The 18,952-nt window shown below is 54.2% G+C and overlaps 1 protein-coding gene across 2 annotated transcripts; it reads right to left on the reverse strand.

The window, feature by feature from the left end:
- Positions 1-9,348: 9,348 nt before the first annotated feature.
- NKX2-1 (NK2 homeobox 1) lies at positions 9,349-12,214 on the reverse strand. Of its 2 annotated transcripts, XM_032404568.1 has the most exons (3): positions 12,138-12,214; positions 11,054-11,439; positions 9,349-10,097 (listed from the first exon to the last, which is right to left on the reverse strand). In XM_032404568.1, the coding sequence occupies exons 1-3, from the start codon at positions 12,212-12,214 to the stop codon at positions 9,349-9,351; spliced, it is 1,212 nt and encodes a 403-aa protein (XP_032260459.1). The 2 variants fall into 2 exon arrangements, with proteins under 2 accessions (XP_032260459.1, XP_032260460.1); XM_032404569.1 differs by lacking the exon at positions 12,138-12,214 and having other exon boundaries at positions 11,054-11,792.
- Between the last annotated feature and the right edge of the window lie 6,738 nt (positions 12,215-18,952).

Here is an 18,952-nt window from a genome sequence, read left to right on the forward strand (position 1 = left end):
TGTGTGTGTGTGCACGCATGAAGGACGTCTTTAGATCTTTGTGGTCTCTATAACTTGACATCTGTTAAAGAGAACACTGGGGCTTTTAGGAAGAGTTCTGCAGAAAATTGAGCAAGCCGGCAGGAGCTGTGCAGAATCCTCACCCCCTCTCTCCCCCTCCCGCCCATCTATTGGTTCTCCTTAGATCTTCCCAGAGGTGAAAATTCTTTGCAAGGACGTTTGAAAACACAACTCCTGCCTAAGAGACACCAACTTGAGGAGGTTAATAAATTATCCCCTTTTGAAATAAAAATGGAATTGGCATTAAGCACATACTATTATTAGACTGAGTTTCTTCCTACCAGAAAGTTCGTTAGATGTTCGTATCTGAGCGGAATCTCTCTTTTCCGTAGGAAAACTCATCAGAGAAACAGCAACAGTTCGCTGGCTTTGTTTGATTTTGTTTATTTGTCTAAAGAAAGATCGTGTTTTCAGATTTTTTTTTTTTAATCCCTTCAGGTTAGTGTTTGGATCATCATCCTGACCCAGGGAACTAATTATCTATATATTCTGGGGTCAAAGTTAACGGGAAATTTCGACTCATCCGCACACCAGACTTAGTGTGGTCTCCAGAAGGGGCTGGGGGCGGTCGGTATACAGCTCAGAGCCGAGGTTGTTCCGGGAGCGAACTGAAACCCGGCTGGAGAGTCACCTGCTAGCCTCGGGTGGGGGGAGGTGGAGGGTGGGGATGGGGGCGGGCGTCGCGAGGCTGGGTGGGAGGACAGAGTGTGGCCGTGGGCTGAGCGCGGGATGGAAGGCCGCGGGGTGGGCGGGGTGAGGCCGTGGACTGGGGTAGGCGGAGGCGGGGGGGGGGGGGGGGGGGGGGCCGAAGTGGGTGGGGAGTGCAGAGGCCGTGGGCGAAGGGGGGAGGTCGCGTACATCTGCTTCTCTTGGTTCTAGAATTGAAACTTTCTACGACGAGAGACCATAAAATAGCTCGAGATTTTAAGTGCCCACACTGCTGGCTGAGTCCCCTGACAGCAAATTTGAAACCGCGGGGCCGCTAGGGGCCCTTGGGTTTTTGGCGGTGCAACTGGGAGGCCGCGGAGCCGCCCCTAGGGCTTTGGTCACCACTGCTCCTGGGCCCCGCAGACACCCTGCTGGCCCCCGGAGCACCCTGGCAGGGCTTCGCGACTCCAACCCGCGAAATTTTAGCCCCGAGCAACCTCTTCTGGCGGCCCTTCTTTTAAAAACAAGTTTAAATTTTCTATCAAACATTTACCCGTGTACTCTTCACTAAATGACTATTAACCAGCACCGAGGAGAAGCACAAACATGGTTTCTCTCTCACCTTTCTTGCTGTTTCTCTCCCCTCTCCAACCATGGAGTCTCAATTTTCTAAGCAATTAAGCTATATATACACCAGGAATATTCGATTTCAAATACACGGGGACTAAAGATTGATGCATGCGGTCTGAGGCTAGAAGAAAATATTTAGTGCTTGCCTGTAGATTCTGTCACCCATCATCTGCTCGGAAAGCGCTCTGTATCTTTCAGCGTGTCCGGCTCTTATGATTGCAAATGGCCCTGTTTTCAAATGGAAATAAGACTTGCAAACTGATTATGTGTATTGAATCGGAATCACTCCCTAGATCCTCTTGTTTAAAATGTATTGAGAAAAGGATGATGGCTGCAGACCTCTGCAACCAGCTCCCTCTCTTCTCAGGGAGGTCGATCTATTTTGCAACTTTTTGCCATTTGAGCTTGTTTCAGCTAGATGATTACATTCCCATTGTGTTACCACCGGCCCAACGCAGAGGTGGTACACACACTGCCTTTCAGCCGGTCCCCCTGTCCTCTCCACTAGCACCAAACCTGAAAAATCACATACACCAGTTACTTATCCATCCACCCCAATACTTGGACCCAAAGACCAGCTCTAACCAGCATGACTCAGCTGTCACAAACACCAACAGAACTCCGCACACTTGCACTGGGCCGTTGTTCCTCTCCCCTCCTTTCCAGTCCCCTCTCCCTTCCTCTCTTCTCTTTTGTGCAGAACCACATACACAGAACCCTCCAGCTTCCACAGACACCCAACCAACAGAATCTAAGTATTTAGCCACGTGGAGAATTTTTAACAACTAATTTTGCATTGGCGTGGCATTATAGATTTTAGAAAACAGTTCATACAGGAAGGTTAATGTCAACTGTTGGGGATGCATGAAGCTCCTTATGCTACCATAGATCTTAAAGATGTTCCCTTTACCCTCATCCAGTGCTAGATTATGGCTAGTGGATGGGTTGGCTTTTTGTGGAATATTTCCAAAGATTCTTCTATTTGATTTCAGCATGAAGCCAATGTGAAGTGCATATAGCTATCTGAGCTTTCCCTGCTGTGTGAGTTGTAGGTATGATACACAGCAGTACTTCCAAAGTTTACTACACCCAGGCCTCAGCCTCAGCATCCAGCCAGGAAACAGTAACCAACATTTCAGTTCATAGTGCAGGTTGGTGAGTAGTAATGAACTAGCTACAACTTCTGTCTGCCCTGGCTAGGGCAGGGATGTATACTCTGTGCACGCCTTTGGTGAAAGAGTTGCGATTCTTTCTGAAGCACACTCAGAAGGGGAGGAAGAAGCCGTCACTGCCTAGCTCGAGACCTTCCCCCAACTTAGTCCCCACCCAGAAAACGGCGCCTTGCAGGCCTCGAGGCACCGTCGAGTGGCCAGGCGGGGAGAGAGGTTTAAGCCTCTTTGGCTTCAGAGTTTCCTCTGAAAAAAACCTGTCGCTCCAAGTCTGTTTAAGAAACCCAGTGCTCTGGAGGCGCCTGCAAGGACCCTCACCATGCCAGGTTTGCTGTATACACAGGCATAGCCAGATTTGTTAAACCATTGACCTGTTCTCCTAGGTTAGACCCGAGGGAGCAGCCAGCTCAGAGGAACCAGCTCTCAGTCCTCTTCGCGTCATTACGGTAATTCCCAGGTTTACATCTGCGCGCGCACTCAGCTGTGTGTGTGTGCCGGAGAGATCAGGTAAATCGGGGGCGCGCGGACTAAATAAACCCATGTTTTCCTAGAGCTTTGGACACCTTCTAGCAGCAGTATTGAGAGGGAGAATGCTAGGCAAGGTGGAGGCCCTACCATTCTGGGTGATTTTCCACAGAATGGCTCCAAGGCATAGTGACTGGGCAAGGGTATCCAAGGACACTTTTCATTGCCTACCGTCTCTGATTTTGTAGAAATGACATTATCAACAATCACCGAAAACCCGAGAAATGCAACCTTTAACCCTCTACCAACAGCCTGGTGTTATTGACAATTTCATCTCGCAATCAAAGACAGGATTTCTGGAAATGTGGGAAATAGGGAGAGAGAGGAGAAAAGTTTGCCCTTTTTTCATGTTGTCTGACTACACTCAGACCTGCCCTCTTATTTCCACGACTCTGTGAAGACCAGAATAGGAGGGACGTTTGCTACAAATGAGGGGCAGAAACATTTCTATTTGATTCTGTTAGCTGGCCAATAGTGTTCCTACTAAAGATATCTGTTAGTGGATAATGTAGGTGTCGCAAGTGACAATTTTTGTTATAGATAGCTTCAAGAAGTCTCAGCTACAGCTGTGTGTCTCAGACAGCAAGTTCATTTCCTTTAAGAACAAATATTAATATTTCCCCCAAAATAATTAGTTCTCCAGGATTTTACAGGAAAATAAATTAATATTCCAATTTAAAATAGACAAAACTAAAGAAAGCTTTTCTTTACTTGCTTTTTAAAGGGACACTCGGTTTCATGTGGCATCTTAATTGAGGTAATGAATACATTCAACTTTCTTGCATCTAACAAGTTCAGTAAGATCCTCTACGAAGAGAATCCTACATTAATTTTTTAAATATCATGTAAATTAGATATATGAGATAGATACATGTGTGTATACTTCTATAATACATACAGAGACAGGTGTCTGTATGTATCCACTTATACCTACAAATGGAGTGGGCAGAATCAGATGTGAATATTGTATTGGAGGAAAGAGTCCTCTTTAACGAGACCTATTGCCTTCAATTTTTTAAAGAAGCGTTTATTTCCATGTTATTGTCCAGAACAATAACAATAATCAATTTATATTGTAGTGTCCTGCAAATAACTAAAAAAGAAAGAAAACAGAAAAAATGGATTTAAATCTCATCCTTTCCAAAACTTCATTACAACTCATAATAACAAAGACAATAAATGTTTAGGAAGCAGAAAGCAAATGGGAAACATCAAATGAGAAGCCTGGGGCTGTGCCTAGATGCCCTCCAAGTAGGGCATTAGGTCACTATCAGAGAGAAACACAGCCTGCCACTTCAGCTGTGGCTTCAGATGAGGCCGAAACTGTGCTGTCAAGTTGCTGAGCCTGCTCCTCCTTTGCTCCTTTGACAATCATCAAGTTGAGAAACACAACTACATGGGGAGAGGGAGCATACAGACCCTGGGCCTCCTTTTCAATAAAACACATTCTTTCCACTACTCTTATCCGTACCCAATGCCTCCAGGCACAGAGGGTGACTGGGGATAGGATACTCCTTCCAGAAGCTACTGCCCAAAGGAGCGCACGAAAATTTTCTGTGCTCTAAGCTGAGGCAGGAGCCCAGATCCGGCCCCACAGAGTGTGGCCTGGAGCCAAAAAGAACACAATTGCACAACCACAAACACACCAGTCAGGAAGTCAGGAAGGGCCAGAGGAAGGTGGTGTCCAGCATCTCTTAAGAGGAACCTGGCTGAACAAGGAAAACATTCAGCGTCAGCCCTCCCAATACTCATATCTGTCACTTTCCTTCCATTCTAAAAGAAAGACGCATTTGAAACAAACAAGCCAGCAAACCATGCCTAAGAACCATGTCATCTCAGATTCACATTTCCCAACAGGCTTTCTAGTTCTCCACAAATAATATCCCCGCTCACTCTGCTCCCCGCTCTAATAATTGGGGGAGGGGGTGAGCGATGTCTAGAGAGACTGGAGACATTCGATCAGAATTCAAGGCAGCTTCTCACAACTCTCTTGTTTATAGAAAATGAATGTCTGCCTGGCTTGCTTTTAGTTCTGGAAAGGGGTCAGTCTTTATCAGCACGGTTCACACCGTTCCTGGATTTTTTTTCCCTTATCTTAAATTGACCCGCTTTTAAGATAAAGACATAATAGAGAAAGCATTGACCTTACCTGGTCCCTAATGAGTTGGAAGTCAGAAAACCCCGCTCTCATTTCCTCTTATCTCGAGTCGCCTGAGAAGAGACTCGCGCTACCTTTTGTGCACTCGCGCCTGGAGATAGCCCCTCACGGACGCGCCTACTCACGCCGGTGAGCGCGCTCGAGAGTGTGCGGCCTCAAAGTCTGAGAATTCCTGCCCGGGGTCTCAAAATCGGAGACCTCGATGCCAGCCCCAGGCCTAACCCTGCCCCCAGGAGGATTTCAAATCCCTGGGAAGGCTCCCGAGCAAGTCTTCCCTTTTGAAAGGCCAAGACCTAAGCAGTGGGAAGAAGACCTTGCCTCCTCGAGGCCCAGGGACTGGAGCGCGCGGGGCCTCCTCCGCCTCCAGGAGTAAGTGCCCCGAGCGTTTCTCGCACCGTCGGCTCCGGCCTGGGTCTGCTTTCCTTCGCGGGCCCCAAGCTACCCCCCTCAGGGCCAGCCCCTATCCCAGAGCCGCTGCCCCGGCTGCTGAGGCATTCCCTGCCCCCACCCGCCTCCCGGCCTTGAGGACTCCAGCTGTACCCACAAGTGTCTCTGTTGGGGGCGGCGGCAGCCGGGACTCCCTTCTCCCCCGCTCAGCGCATCTCTGTCCCGCTCTTCTCGCCTTCCCTGAACCTAGCCCAGTCCCCTGGCCTGGCCGACTGAGAGGGCGGCTTTCCTCCCTCTCCGACCCACAGCTCCAGGTTCCCAGGCTGGGGCGGGGGTGGCGTGCCGCTTTGGGATGCTAAACATCAAACAAGGCAAGCCTGGGGTTTCAGGCCCCGAAGCCACTAGAGCCGCACTCCAGGGCTCTCGAGAAAGTCCCCGTGTTTACTTGGTAGGGTGGGGGTGGGGGTGGGGGAGAGGAGGAAAGGAGGGATGCTGTCTGCAAAATCTCCCCCACTCTCCGCAGCCCTCGGGGCTTGGGGATGGGTGGGGTGCTTAGGCAGGGGCGCTCAGCTTCTCTGGGATCTTGGAGCGAACTGCGCTGCCCCCCTACGTGGGGAAGCTTCTGGCCCTTCCAGCACTTCAGCGCCAGGGACATCCCCAAAAGGCTGATTTCTCCAGGCCGGAACCTGGGCCAGAGATGCTGGAGACCTAGGGGAGGGCCACTCCAGGCGAAGACGACAATCGGCTTCGCAGGGGGTCACCGAGATGTGGGGTGGGGAATGTCCCCAGCCTGAGGTCTTTTGCTGCGCCCAGCGCGCACATATTTCTTTATCAAAAAGCTTCAGCTCGCGTTCCAGGGCCGATTCCTGAAGTTACTACAATCTCCGGGCCAGGAGCTGGAGCTGGTGGACCCGGGGTGATGGGTGGAGAGAAGCGGCCAAGTCTCTGTCAGTCTCGGTTCCATCCGCAGACGCGGCTGAACTCACGTTCCCCCCTCCTCCCCCATCCCCAACAAGTAAACAGACTTCAAACTAAGCCGGCTCGAGGTGGCAGGAAGAAGAATGTATTTCATAAAACTCCATCCAGCGCAAGGGTGTTAAGGCCGAGGGTACCACAACCCACTAAAACTGTGACTCTCAGGTGCCCCCTCTGGGCCAGGATGCGGGAGGAGGGGGCAGCCGTCCTTGCAGTTGTAGGCACCGCGCGCCCCGCCCGCTCCAGACCAGACTTGTGCTGGGCCTGGGGCAGGTTAAGCGGAAGCTCCCATGCCCACGGAATTGGGACCTTAGAGCAAACATCTCCCCCGCCAAGGCCCCGGGCTGAGCTGTGATTTGACCACCTGCACCACCTGTCCGGGGAACACAGCTGCTCATTCCAACGCAAGTATTCCAACTTCACTGAGTTTTGCTGGTTTTCCAAAATGTGAGGCCTCCTGAGCTTTTCCCCCACCAGCACACTCCGTAGACCCAAGCAACCATCCTCGGATTCTCTGAGTCTCTTTTGGATATTGGAAACCATATCTCAGTAGCCAGACCCAGGAGATGAAGCCCACCCTGGCCCCTACTCGTAAGGCACCAGGGGTGAGGAGCCTCCCAGGAACTGCTGGTCTGGAGCAAGGCCTTGGCCTAGGCAATTTCCCTCACAAGTTCCTAGGGGTGGGGTAAGGTGGAAGCTGGGTGACAGAGAGAGATGGAGACAGAATAAGAGGAAAAGAGAGGAAGAAAAGATGAAGAGAAGGAAAAAGAAAGAAATTCTAGGCATGAATTGAGTACAAGGCAAGTATGAATCAATCCCCCACAAACACTTTCAGGCTAAGAGGGACCCACTTTTGCTAGGAAGGTTTCTCAAAGGTGACACAGAAGGGGCAACAGCCCATCTAGGGGCTATGATTTCTCTCTGTCCAGAACCACTCTTCCCTCCTCCCTTCTCTAGGGCAACCCTGAGAGTTCCCCAACAACCACATCTGGGTACCAAAGAGACCGGGAAATTCAAAGTAGTAAGAAAGATTGAAGATTTTTTTTTTTTTTGCTGGGGTGGCGGGGGTGGCCGGGGCAGTGAGAAGTAGGAAGTTGGGAACAGGAGAAAGATTCCTTACTACAAAGATATTTAGGAGCCCAGAGATGGAAACTGGTGGAACAAAGAGGGAAAGCCCAGCTTCCAAAGTCCTGCCTTCAGTGTCTCCAGGCCAGTAGCCAAGTCAAAAAAATCTCCCAGAGCCAGAAGGACCCTGAGAGCCTGGGGATCCATGTCCAACTCTGAGTGGGGATAGTTGTTTCAGAGCAGAAATGAGACCCAGATAGACTTCCCCATTTTTGAAAACAGCCTCCCACCAGATTCTAATTCCGACGAGGCTCTGCAGCAGATTAGAAATAAGGATTGGTGTTGAAATCTACAGGGACCATCTGTTCCATAAAAATTATCTCTCATTCAGGATTATTTAAAATTATGTTATTTAAAACGTTTTAAAGTTTTAATTGTTGACTTAGCTGTATAAGACCACAGTAGACACTTCTGAGGTTTCAAAAAACAGAAGGCTGGATCTAAAAACTAGTCCTTTGGTCTCTTTCTCTTCTGTTCTCCCTTACCCTCCTGATGGAAGTAGTTTAGCTTTTTACCTCTATATTGCCAAGTCCCAGGACTGTTCAAGGTTTGGTTCTACTCAATTCGGAGACAGAACAAAACTCCATTTCCCTATGGGACAAGGACTCTGGGCCCAGCTCCTTAGCTGGTTTAGGATCCTTTTAGCTCCCAAACAATGCCAATTCCCATCAGGCCAATGATGAGCCACCCCCACCACCACAAAAAAAAAAAAAAAAAAAAAAAAATGCCTTTTAAAGCCAAATCAAAACCAAACAAAAGGTGGACTTTTAATCAGAAAAAGAATCCTTTTAATTTGTATAATTTATTAGAAGCTTCTTAGGAACTATATTTAAGCCAGATATCTACATAAGTTACAACAGAAAAAGACTGACGCTGCAAATACCAAACTGCCAAATAATATACACAGATTTGTCAATGCCCATAAAAAATATAATGGGCTGGGGACAGGGACTGGGTTTTTGTTTTTGTTTTTGTTTTTTTTACAACAAAATGTACAGATTTCTAAAAACTAGGCGTGTAGTCCAACTTTTGACAGCGTTTTACAGCTACAAGTTCACATCAAACATAAAACAATTTTAGCCAGGGCTCTTCCCGGGGCTGAGCCTCGGCGGCCAGCGAGCGCTGGGAGGGGGCATTTCCTTTGTGTCAATGACATGCGGGTCCTGTCGTAGAGTCTTTCCTCTCCCCAGCCCCCAACTCCCCTTCAAAAGAAATCCTGGTATTTACAAGCGAGTCCACCTTGCTGGCACAGTGTACCCAGAGTGAAGTTTGCGATCTTTAGAGTCCAGAGCTGTGTCACTGTAGAGCCCTCTCCAAACTGCACCCTGCCTGAGCGAGGGAAACCCATTTCAATCACCTAACAGACACCCCCAAAGCTGTTTTTTGTTATGTCCTTCTCGGTTTAAAGACTCCTTAAAGAATTGGATTCACTTGGTTGTTTTTATTTTCTTTTTTAAAAAAATTCCCACAAATTTTAGAAAAAAAAAAGGAAGAAAGAAAAAGAAAAAGACGTCCAGCAGTTTGGCTTTTGTGTTTTTTCCCTTGGTCTAAACGGGACAGATTCTTAAGAAAAGTCGAAGCGCAGGGAGCGGCGGGTGGTTGGTGATGTGTGGCCGGCAGGAGGGAAAGCGATGAGGCAGTGCGCTGGGCCCGGCCCGGCCCGGTGTCCTCTCACCAGGTCCGACCGTATAGCAAGGTGGAGCAGGACATGGCGCCATAGTCCGAGCCCGAGGAGTTCAGGTGGGACAGGCTGGACACCTGGCCCTGAAGCGCCGCGGGGCTGGCGGCGTGGTGCGCCAGGTCCGGAGACTGGCCCGCGCTGCCCGGCTGGTGGCCCGGGTGTGCACCCAGGCCAGGGCCACCGCTGCCCACCGAGATAGCCGCCGCGGCCGCCTGAGCCGCCTGCGCCTGCTGCTGCGCCTGCTGCTGCGCGTGGCCCTGGAGGCTGCCGGCGCCCGGCGCGGGGGCGCCTGCCTGGCACGGTTTGCCGTCTTTCACCAGGACCGGCACGGCCACGCGGCGCGGCGACTGCTGCTGCGCTTGCTGCTGCTGCGGGCACCCGGCGCCCCCGCCCCCGCCGCCGCCGCCGCCGCCGCTGTCCTGCTGCAGTTGCTGTTGTGCCGCCTTGTCCTTGGCTTGGCGCTTCATCTTGTAGCGGTGGTTCTGGAACCAGATCTTGACCTGCGTGGGCGTCAGGTGGATCATGCTGGCCAGGTGCTCCCGCTCGGGCGCCGACAGGTACTTCTGTTGCTTGAAGCGTCGCTCCAGCTCGTACACCTGAGCCTGGGAGAAGAGCACCCGGCGCTTCCGGCGTGGTGCGCTTGGCAGCGGGGCCATGTTCTTGCTCACGTCCCCCAGCGAGCCCAGGCCGCCCATGCCGCTCATGTTCATGCCGCTCGCCGGGCCCATGAAGCGGGAGACTGTAAGCGACAAACGCACAGCGTCGGCGGGGACCGGGCCGGGCCAGGCCACCTCGGCCTTCCGCGCCCTTGGCCGGCCCGGCCCACCCCGACGGCGCCCTCCTCACCTAGGCCGCCTCCGCCCCGAGAGGCCTAAGTTCCAAGGAGAGTTAGCGCCTGCCCCAGGCCGTGCCGTCGAGGGATTTGCTGGAAAGCTCCCCACCTCAACCCCGGTTGCCTCCCTCAGTCACAGGGCTCCAGCCCAAAAGCAAAGTGGAGAAAGGCCGCTTCTGGTCCTTTCTTGCCCAGCCCTGGCCAGAGTCGTTGGGTGAGCGGGCCACAGGCGGCGAACTGGGCCCAGACCAAGAGCTGGGGTCCCGCCGTAGACCCCAACTTTGGGAGTTTGGGAGAGTGGGGTGTTCGCCTTCGAAAGCTAAAGTCCCAGACGCTTTGCCTCTCGGCCGCTCTCTCCTGTCAGCCCCAGTGAGGGCACTTGCTCGGCCCATTTAGAGCCCCCTCTGAAGCCGCGCGCCCTTCCACCTGCCTAGACTGGAGAGCCAGCCGGGCCGGTCCCCTCAGCGCGCCGCAGTAGGGCAGCCTCCCGCCCGGCCAGGCCGCACCTCTCTGCTCCCTGCTTGCCCCCAGCTCCCTTAGTTTTTTGGGGGGGGTGGGAGGGCGATCCCTGGGCACTCTGAGGTCTCCTGAGCCGAGCAGAGCTGCCAGTCGGCCGCATCTGGGAGACGCCGAATACTAGCACCTGCCCGCAAGACCCCAGCGTTACCAAGTGTCTCTTCTGGGACCCCTCAGTCCAGCAGAGGGAAGAATCCCCAGCTCCCGCACCCTACTCCCTGGCGCGGCTTCCGGGCCGCCCACCCTGACGCCCGGTGCGCAGCCTGCAGGCGCTGCGCCTGCTGCGCTGCTCTCCCCGCGCCTCCCGTACTCAGCCCGCGGCCCGGCAGTGGGGCGGCCTCACTTACTGGCGGGGAAGCGCGGGTCCGGGTTGGCGCCGTACCATCCGGGGCCCGAGGCGCTGTTCCGCATGGTGTCCTGGTACGGCGGCAGCTCGCTCATGTTGCCCAGGTTGCCGTTGCAGTAGCCCCCCACGGCGGAGTGCGAGAGCTGGGGCACCCCCGCCGCCGTCATGTGGTAGGCGGCCGTGACGGCGCCGTGGTGCCCCACGGCGTGCTGCTGCATGGCCGCGGCCGGCGGAGCCGCCTGGCCCTGCCTGTAAGCCGCCAGCGGAGCCCCGAGGCCGCCGCCCTCCATGCCCACTTTCTTGTAGCTTTCCTCCAGGGGACTCAAGATGTCAGACACTGAGAACGGAGTCGTGTGCTTTGGACTCATCGACATGATTCGGCGGCGGCTGGAGGAGGAAGGAAGAGGAGGAAAAAAAAGGGAGAGGGGGAAGGCGAAGCCTCGCTGCTTTTTTTTTTTTTTCTCCCTTTGCCAAATATTCTGGTGTTACCTTAACGCCGATCTTGTTGGATGTACACGTAACCGAGTGGACCGAGTCCGCCTTAATTGGCTTGAGTGGAGGCTCGGGGGCTGCCTCGCGTTTGTTTTAGCCCGGCGCCAGGTTTTAGGCAGCCACCAGAGGCGGGGCGTAAGCGCTAAAGCAACAAGACAATAGAAGCCTACATCTTGCCCGAGATAATTAGCTTACATGCTGATGACAAGGTAAACACCTTTAAGTTTCACTTGTCAAGATTTTTAGGTCTCAAAGAGGGAGAGAGAGAGAGAGAGGCAGAGACGCGACCCAAAGCATTTCTTTCCCCCGCTCCCCGGACACCCCCACCCCATTTTTTGTGGGGTGCGGGCGGCGCGCGGGGGGAGACGGGGGGGGGGGGGAGGGAAAGGAGGAGGGAACCGAGAGAGGGGAGGGCAAGAGGTGGGGTGAGGAGTAGCCGAGGAGGAGGGATGGTGGGGAGGAAGGAAGGTGAATGCTGCTTTGCAACCAACTTTCGGAGTTACAAAGTGAACCACTTTCCAATACAGCCGGGGTTCCCGGGCGGGGACAAGTCTTTAGAGGGAGGGGGCCAAGGGACAGGGTAGGGGTTTCACCTGAGCCTGCTGGGGCTGCTCCTCCCTCCCGCCGCGGCCTCCCAGCCCCGCGCCTTCCCACTGCCTCCGGACCACATCGGGCTTCGCGGCGCCGAGCCCCAGTCGCCACCAAACGAGCTCGCGAGTCTGGGGACGAACCCTGGGGCCGCACTGTTGGTCTGCGTGTCTGTCCGTCTGTCTGCCTCTTCTGCCGCCGTCAGAGGGACACCTCTGCTCCCCGCCCCCTTTCCCCCTACCCGAGAGAGAATCCCAGCGGGCGGAGGGGACGCTGAGCAAGGGATCGGCTGCCTCCGAGAGGCTGTCCCAGATCCCCGCGTCCCCCTCCCCCCACCTCAGGGTCTTCTCAGCGGTCCAGGGCCCCCTACATCACGCCCCCCCCAACCCACACGCGGCTCCCTCTCCCCACCCCCATTCCCGGCCAAGGCAAGCACACTACTGGCCGCTAGTGCTGGGAAGCTGGGGGGCACTAACCCGAAGGGCCATTGCTGAAGTTGCCCCACCTCGAACAAACCTGGTGTCCCCGACCCTCGCCCATCGCCCGGACACGCGGGGTTCTGGGGCTGGAGCTGACTTTCCGAGGACATCACAGCCCCAGCACCCGAGCCCAGGGCCACGCTGTTTTCCCCTCTGATGCTTCAGGGAGGGCGCGGGCAGGGAGCGTCGTGAGTACCCGCCCGCCTGTTGCCGGGCGGAACTGAGCCTGAACCCCGGCGGGACCAGCTGGCCGGGAGGGGGCGAATCCCAAGGCGCGAGCAGCCCAGCAGGCGGGAGGCTGGGCTGAGGCTCGCCTCCGCCCGGAGCTCAGCCATGCAAAAGTGCACTTGCTTCCCCGGGAATAACCAAATATCTTTGTTTAAAGTGGCGGCGTAAATGGCCAGTCGCTTTGTGGCCACGCTGGATATTAGTAGATGAGGATCATTCTGCTTCAATTGGGCGCCTCTCATCCGGCGAGCAAGAAACTGCTTAGGAGGAAGTGGGTTTCCTGTCTGCGCGTTCCCAGGCTTCAAGTGTGAGCCCCGCGCCTTGAGGGTCCTTGGGCGCCTGGAGAGGGGGAGCTGTGGGCTTTCGCTCCCCAGCCGGGCCAGAGGCACCCGCCGTGCTGCTCCGGCCAGGCCCCGGCCTCCCGTCCAGTGGACTACAGTATCGCGCCCTGCGTGGCGCAGATCCCGAGACCCACTCCGACTTTCCCCCCTTGGATTCTAAACGTTTTGTTGTTGGTTTGGTTTGGTTTTTCTTTGGCTAAAAAGCCTCCTCTCTGGGATAGGGGCTGGGAGGGTGGAGCGCTCCCTGGCCCGGCTGGGGCCTCCAAGACACTGCGGGGGCCGATTAAGGAGGCTTCTCGAATTTGTTTTTTGTTTTCACATTTTCCTTCCCCTCCTTGTACAGAAGGAGCTCCCAACGATGAACAGGCACTTTTGAACAATTTAATTCAGCAGGTTAGGCGCCTTTCCCATTAACAGCAGTTGTAGTAAGGGAAAGTTGTTTTGTTTATTGGCTTGTTATTGTAACATTTCAGTTCCCTCCTTGAGAAGTGCTCTGTACTCCCTCAATACAAAGGCAACTTCTATACTAACATTCGCTTTCCTCACCACCTATGTCGCTTAACAGAGGAGAGAAAGCCCAGGGCACCCTCTTCCTCCCGCATGGGCCCACGTTTTCACGCATCCCCCTTGGCGGCTTTGGGGCAGGCAACCTTGCGTTTGGGCACCGAGACCTGCTTGTCGGTTGTATCGCGAAGGACAAGCACCAAGACGGTTCCTTGCCCTTTTACCGGGGGGCTTCTCTGGGGGGCGCTCTCAGGAAGACTCAGACTCCCAACTGAGCTTTGGTCGATGTGATGTCAAAGCCCAGGGAGCAAGGAGGGAAGACGACGCTGGGCTCAAGTGAACCGTCGAGGAGAGCGGACAAAACTGAATACGGATCTTGTTTGCAAGCGGCCCTAGCCCCTGGGCCGTGTTTTGACTGGGGTCTTCATGACAAGGCGGGGTGGGTTTCCCAATCCCCTGTCTTCTTTCTCTTTCTCCCTCTCCATTATTTCATATTATTGGTAAGTATAAGAAACACCAAGTATAGAATGTTGTACGTCTCTCCCAGTCTCAATGCCATTTAGAAATGGAGGTCATTCCTCACAAGGTTTCTCTGAGATTCAAATAAGATCGGGCCCATAAAAGCGCTTTGAAAGCTTTGGAAAATTGTTAATTCCATTGCCAGAGCTCGAGATTTCTGTATTGTCGTCATTCGTACACCCACCACCCTGCCCTGCCTTTAAGGCCTTGAATCTGACTGAAGGGGAGAGTTAGGTGCATCTTGCGCAGTCCCTGAGCCTCGGCCTTCGTCCTCGGCAGCGTTCCAGCTTGCCAGCCCCGCAGCAGGCTCCGCGCACGTGGCTAGCAGCTCCCCACCCGCCCCCCCACGCCACCGCCCAAGGCTTGCAGACCAGACCGTGACCCCCAGCCACACAGCAGGCGTTTAGTCACCGCCTAGAGCAGATGCCCGAGCTGGGGTTGGGGGGTGGGGGCGGCGCCGGGCTACGGCTGCTGCTCCACCCAACCCCTCCCCCCCAACCAAGATCGTGCGGCCACCTCCCTCAGCAGGCGCGCGCACCCGCACCAGCTCTGGGCTAGACCTCACCTGGGCCTTTGCAGCACCTTGCGGCGCCCGCCCCCCCCCCCCCCCCCCCCTTCTCCCCCTCCCCCCCCCCTCTCTCTCTCTCTCTCTCTCTCTCTCTCACACACACACACACACACACACCGCCCCACACTCTTTGCCAGATGTGCTGCACTGCCAGGAATAAGCCTGAAGACTAAAACGTCTAGCGGGAGGGGTGGGGGTGGGAAGACTGATACCTCAGTCTCTGAGCTTGATCAAGCAGAGGCCTTGAGAGTCCCTCCCCTGGCCCCAACACCTCTTCCTAACCAAGGCCTCTTCCTAACCAAGGAGTGTCCTTTCTTTTAGCTGCCTCCCAGAGTCATCTTAAGTAGGGCGACCCCGGTTAAACTAGTAATGTCTTCACGGCTGCAGGGAATACTTGGGAACCCTGTCCCCCCTGTAGGACCCTTGCGTCTTCAGTAACTCTCCCCAGCCGAGTGGTCGCAGTGGGGCCCAGTTCAGGTTTCTCAAGGAGCTTTCCCTGGTGGGGCCGCAGGTGCCCACCGCAATCCCCGCCACACTGCTTTGCTCTCTGCAGCTTGGTCTGGAATCTAAGGAGCCCCGGAGGCTCAGGCTCAGGCCCAGGCCGGGTGGGGGACAAGCGGAACTGCCATCAACCTTTGCTCACCACCTGTGTGGCCGAAGGGAAACGTCTTTCTGTCCCTCCAGAGTCACTTCTTTGAGAATTTAGAACAGAGGTCTCATACAGAAAGCTGTATGACTCAGGGCCTGTCGCTTGGACTGCGAGAGGAATGAAAAGTCCTCCCCAGTCCTCACCACCACATTTTTCTAGTTCTCTTCATGGTCCTTCACACCTCTTCGAGGACGGTGAGAGACCATGTTCCCTGGTGCTGATATTTTGCTCCGAGTTTCATCGCAATTCGTGATTTATTCAACAAATATTTATTGAGTGCTGGCTCTGTGCCAGGCTCTGTGCCGGGCCTAAAAATTCAGCTTTAGACAAGCTAGATGTGGCTCTTACCCACACAGAGCTTATAAATTAACAATAAATCACCCAAATAATATGCATGTAGTTACTCTGTGGCAATGTTACTCTGGGATCCAACTGAGATAGAGAAGGTTTTGATGAAGGTGTGTGTGTGTGTGTGTGTGTGTGTAGCAGGGAGGGGGGAAGGTTCTTCACCATTTCTGAACTTAAAATGCTCAGGGGTGGTAGGCAGAGCACTTGAGTAGAAATCAGAAAACTATGGTGTCGTTTACTGGCCTCCCTCCTTTACAGTGAAACCCTGTTTTATTTATCCTTCAATCTTCCAGTGCCTCAAGAAATGTTGAATTAAGGAAACAAAACCTCTTAGCACCTGATTCCTGAGCGGCAAACCAAACCAAACCAAACCAAACCAAACCAAACCAAACCAAAAACTGTCATAATCTCCTTTGTGTACCTCCCAGGTTGTACTAGTGATCCAAGTATTTAAGGATGAGATCGTGTGCATGAGTCTGTAAAGCACAAAAATCGCTAGCAAATGGAAGGGGTTATTACTTATGGTTCTCTATCTTGAGTTTATAGAAACTGTGCTCCAGGCCTCTAACTCTGCACGAAGCTCTCTGGGCCCTTGGCTGTTCCTGCGCACAGGCCGGCGGTGGGCTAGCCTTCCTCAACCGGGCGCAGTCTCCCGAGCCTGGCTGAGCTGGGCTCCCGGGTGCCGTCGAGGCAACTCCACCCAGGGAAAGAAAAACAGGAACGCAGCCAGGCCCGGGGCGGTGCGGGGGGGGGGGGGGGTCGCTGTTCCCCAGTCCCGAGATCCAAGGAACAGAATCCGGAGGCCCCTCTGGAAGGCGTCTTTCTCTCCCTGAAGGATCTCACCGGAACCTGCTGCGCCTTTTCCCCAGGCACCGGACTTGAGAGCCTCTGGAAGATCTGCGCGAAGCCCGGGGCCTGCAGTAGGGCGGCTTTCCCCAGAAGGCTTTCGCAAGGCGCTGTTCCAGGAACAGATTCGGAGCTACGGCGCGCTCCCTCTGCTGCTCCCGGTCCTGGCTTGAGCGTCTAGGGTCTTTGACGGCCACCTTCCTTTTGCGGACGCTCTCCTCAAACCATGGCCTCTGGGCAGGCCCTGGGGATGGGGGTGGGAGGCGACGCTAGGACGTCTGAGAGTAGTGCTCCAGTGTCGCCCTCTCGGTGCACTGGCGCGCTCTGGGGTTGGAGTGGCAGATGAGGTCGTGTGTGTGAAGGCCAGAGTCCGCCCAGAGAGGAGGAGAGTCCACCCTCCGGCCTTTGGTGTCGAAGAACCCTTTCCTCTGTCAGGTCAAGCCTTCCAAGAGGTTGACGCCTGTGGTCTCAGAACCTGCCTATTTTCATGTCACATATTTCAACCTAGAGTCAACTTGTCCCAGGTTATAGTCAGAGCCCCTATAGTCAGGGCGCCCCCTGGCGGGAAGGGATCTAGGGTAGCCGCGAGTTTGGTGACTGGGTTACAAAGTAGAGAGAAAGGGGGAACTCAGCGCTAGCAGCACCCTTTGAAATGCGGAGAAACCAAGACAGGGGTGGGAAGTAGGGGAGGCTGGCCTGCAACTGCTGGGAGACCCAGCGAGGCCGATGCGAGGAGCCCCGGAGGACCGATGCACAAGTAGAGCCTGAGCCCTAAAGCGAATTGGCTGGTTTCCTCCCAGTTCTTCGTTCCTGTTTAAATTAAGAGCCTGTAAGTGGGCAACAGAGTGGACGGTGGTGATTCCGTCCCACTTTGGACAGACGGGAAGCCGCCCTCCTAAGGAACGGGAACACCCCAGGAGGCGCGTGCAGTTAGCAGGAAAGTTTTGGAGCCACTGATGAAGCCGAAAGGACAGATTCAGGTAGGATCCTCGCGGCGGCGCGGCTGTTTCGCCCCAGGACCTGTGCAGGAGCATACAACTTGCTGAAACCTGCAGCTCTTCCTCCCTTCCATCTCCCATCAACCCGAAGTTTTCGCCCATGGGCCTATAGTAGTCGCGTTTTCCTCTGAGTCGCCAGCAGCGCTCTGGGGTTTATTTTTTCCGCTCCTTTCCCCCTCCAATCTCCCACCCTTCCCCCAAATCCCAACACTGGGCCCGGGCAAAGTTTTAAGTACCAGCATTCCCCTCCCCCTCTCCCCAGGCTCTTTCCGGGAGATTTCCGCGGCTTTGGGTTTTCTGGGACTTGACCTCGGCTGGCTTCCCCACCCTTCACCTCCCAGGACTCTGGGTCTGTCTCGGACGGTTGCGGACCGATGCGATCCGCAGCGCCCTCTTCCAGCCATCAGGAGAACTGCATCTTCAGGGCCGTCCCGGGGAAGAAAGCTTTGTTCCCAGGTCCGCCAGACAAGACTGGTAGTGTTCAGACACTGGTAGTGGTTCATCCGCCACGAATTTGCTCATCTAATTATTCATCATACTGTCGACCCGACCGTTTGCCTGGCTGCCAATCGGTCCACCCAAAGCCACTGCAATAGAGATGTTATGAGAGACTCTTGGGATCACCCAGCCTCCTGCACCTGCTATTTGAAAAAGCTCATGTGTAGATCAGGGCCATGGAAACTGCTGTGATATCTAAAGCTTTCCTTTAATTATATTTTCCCTTGAAATCTATTTATAATTTCCCCTTCATATCAGACGGCAGTTGGACACGTGTTTGGTGGCCAGTGTGGCAGTTCACATTTTCTGCATGCCAGTCTTCAGAAAGCAGTGTCCCGACTAGCTCGACACAAGGGGGCTCTGCTTCCTATTGCAGAAGTAGGTGGCTAGCACCTGGAAAATGCGTAGGATCAAGAATACTTCTGGAACTAGTTACACTATGACAGGTGCCCTCCAGCCCTCCAATCTCTGGCACAAACTCACCCATCCAGGCTTTCTTACCAATTACTCCCCCTCCTTGGGCCCTTGCCAAGACTGCATGCTCTCCACCCCCTTCCTCATGTGCCTAAATTACTCTGCTTTTGTTCTTTTTCACTTAGCCAGAAAGAACATCATTTCCACCCCCATGACTAGGTCATACCCTTCTTTTAAAAAAGTCCAATTGCCTCTTCCAAAAATTAAATGTCTGACACACAGTAGGAGCTCAATATGTTTGCAGAATAAATTGATGGATCTAGGGCGCCTGGGTGGCTCAGTTGGTTACGCAACTGCCTTCAGCTCAGGTCATGATCCTGGAGTCCCAGGATCGAGTCCCACATCGGGCTCCCTGCTTAGCAGGGGGT

This window comes from Phoca vitulina, unplaced genomic scaffold (assembly GCF_004348235.1).
Source record: "Phoca vitulina isolate PV1807 unplaced genomic scaffold, GSC_HSeal_1.0 scaffold7, whole genome shotgun sequence".
In the NCBI taxonomy this organism is placed as follows: Eukaryota; Metazoa; Chordata; class Mammalia; order Carnivora; family Phocidae; genus Phoca; species Phoca vitulina.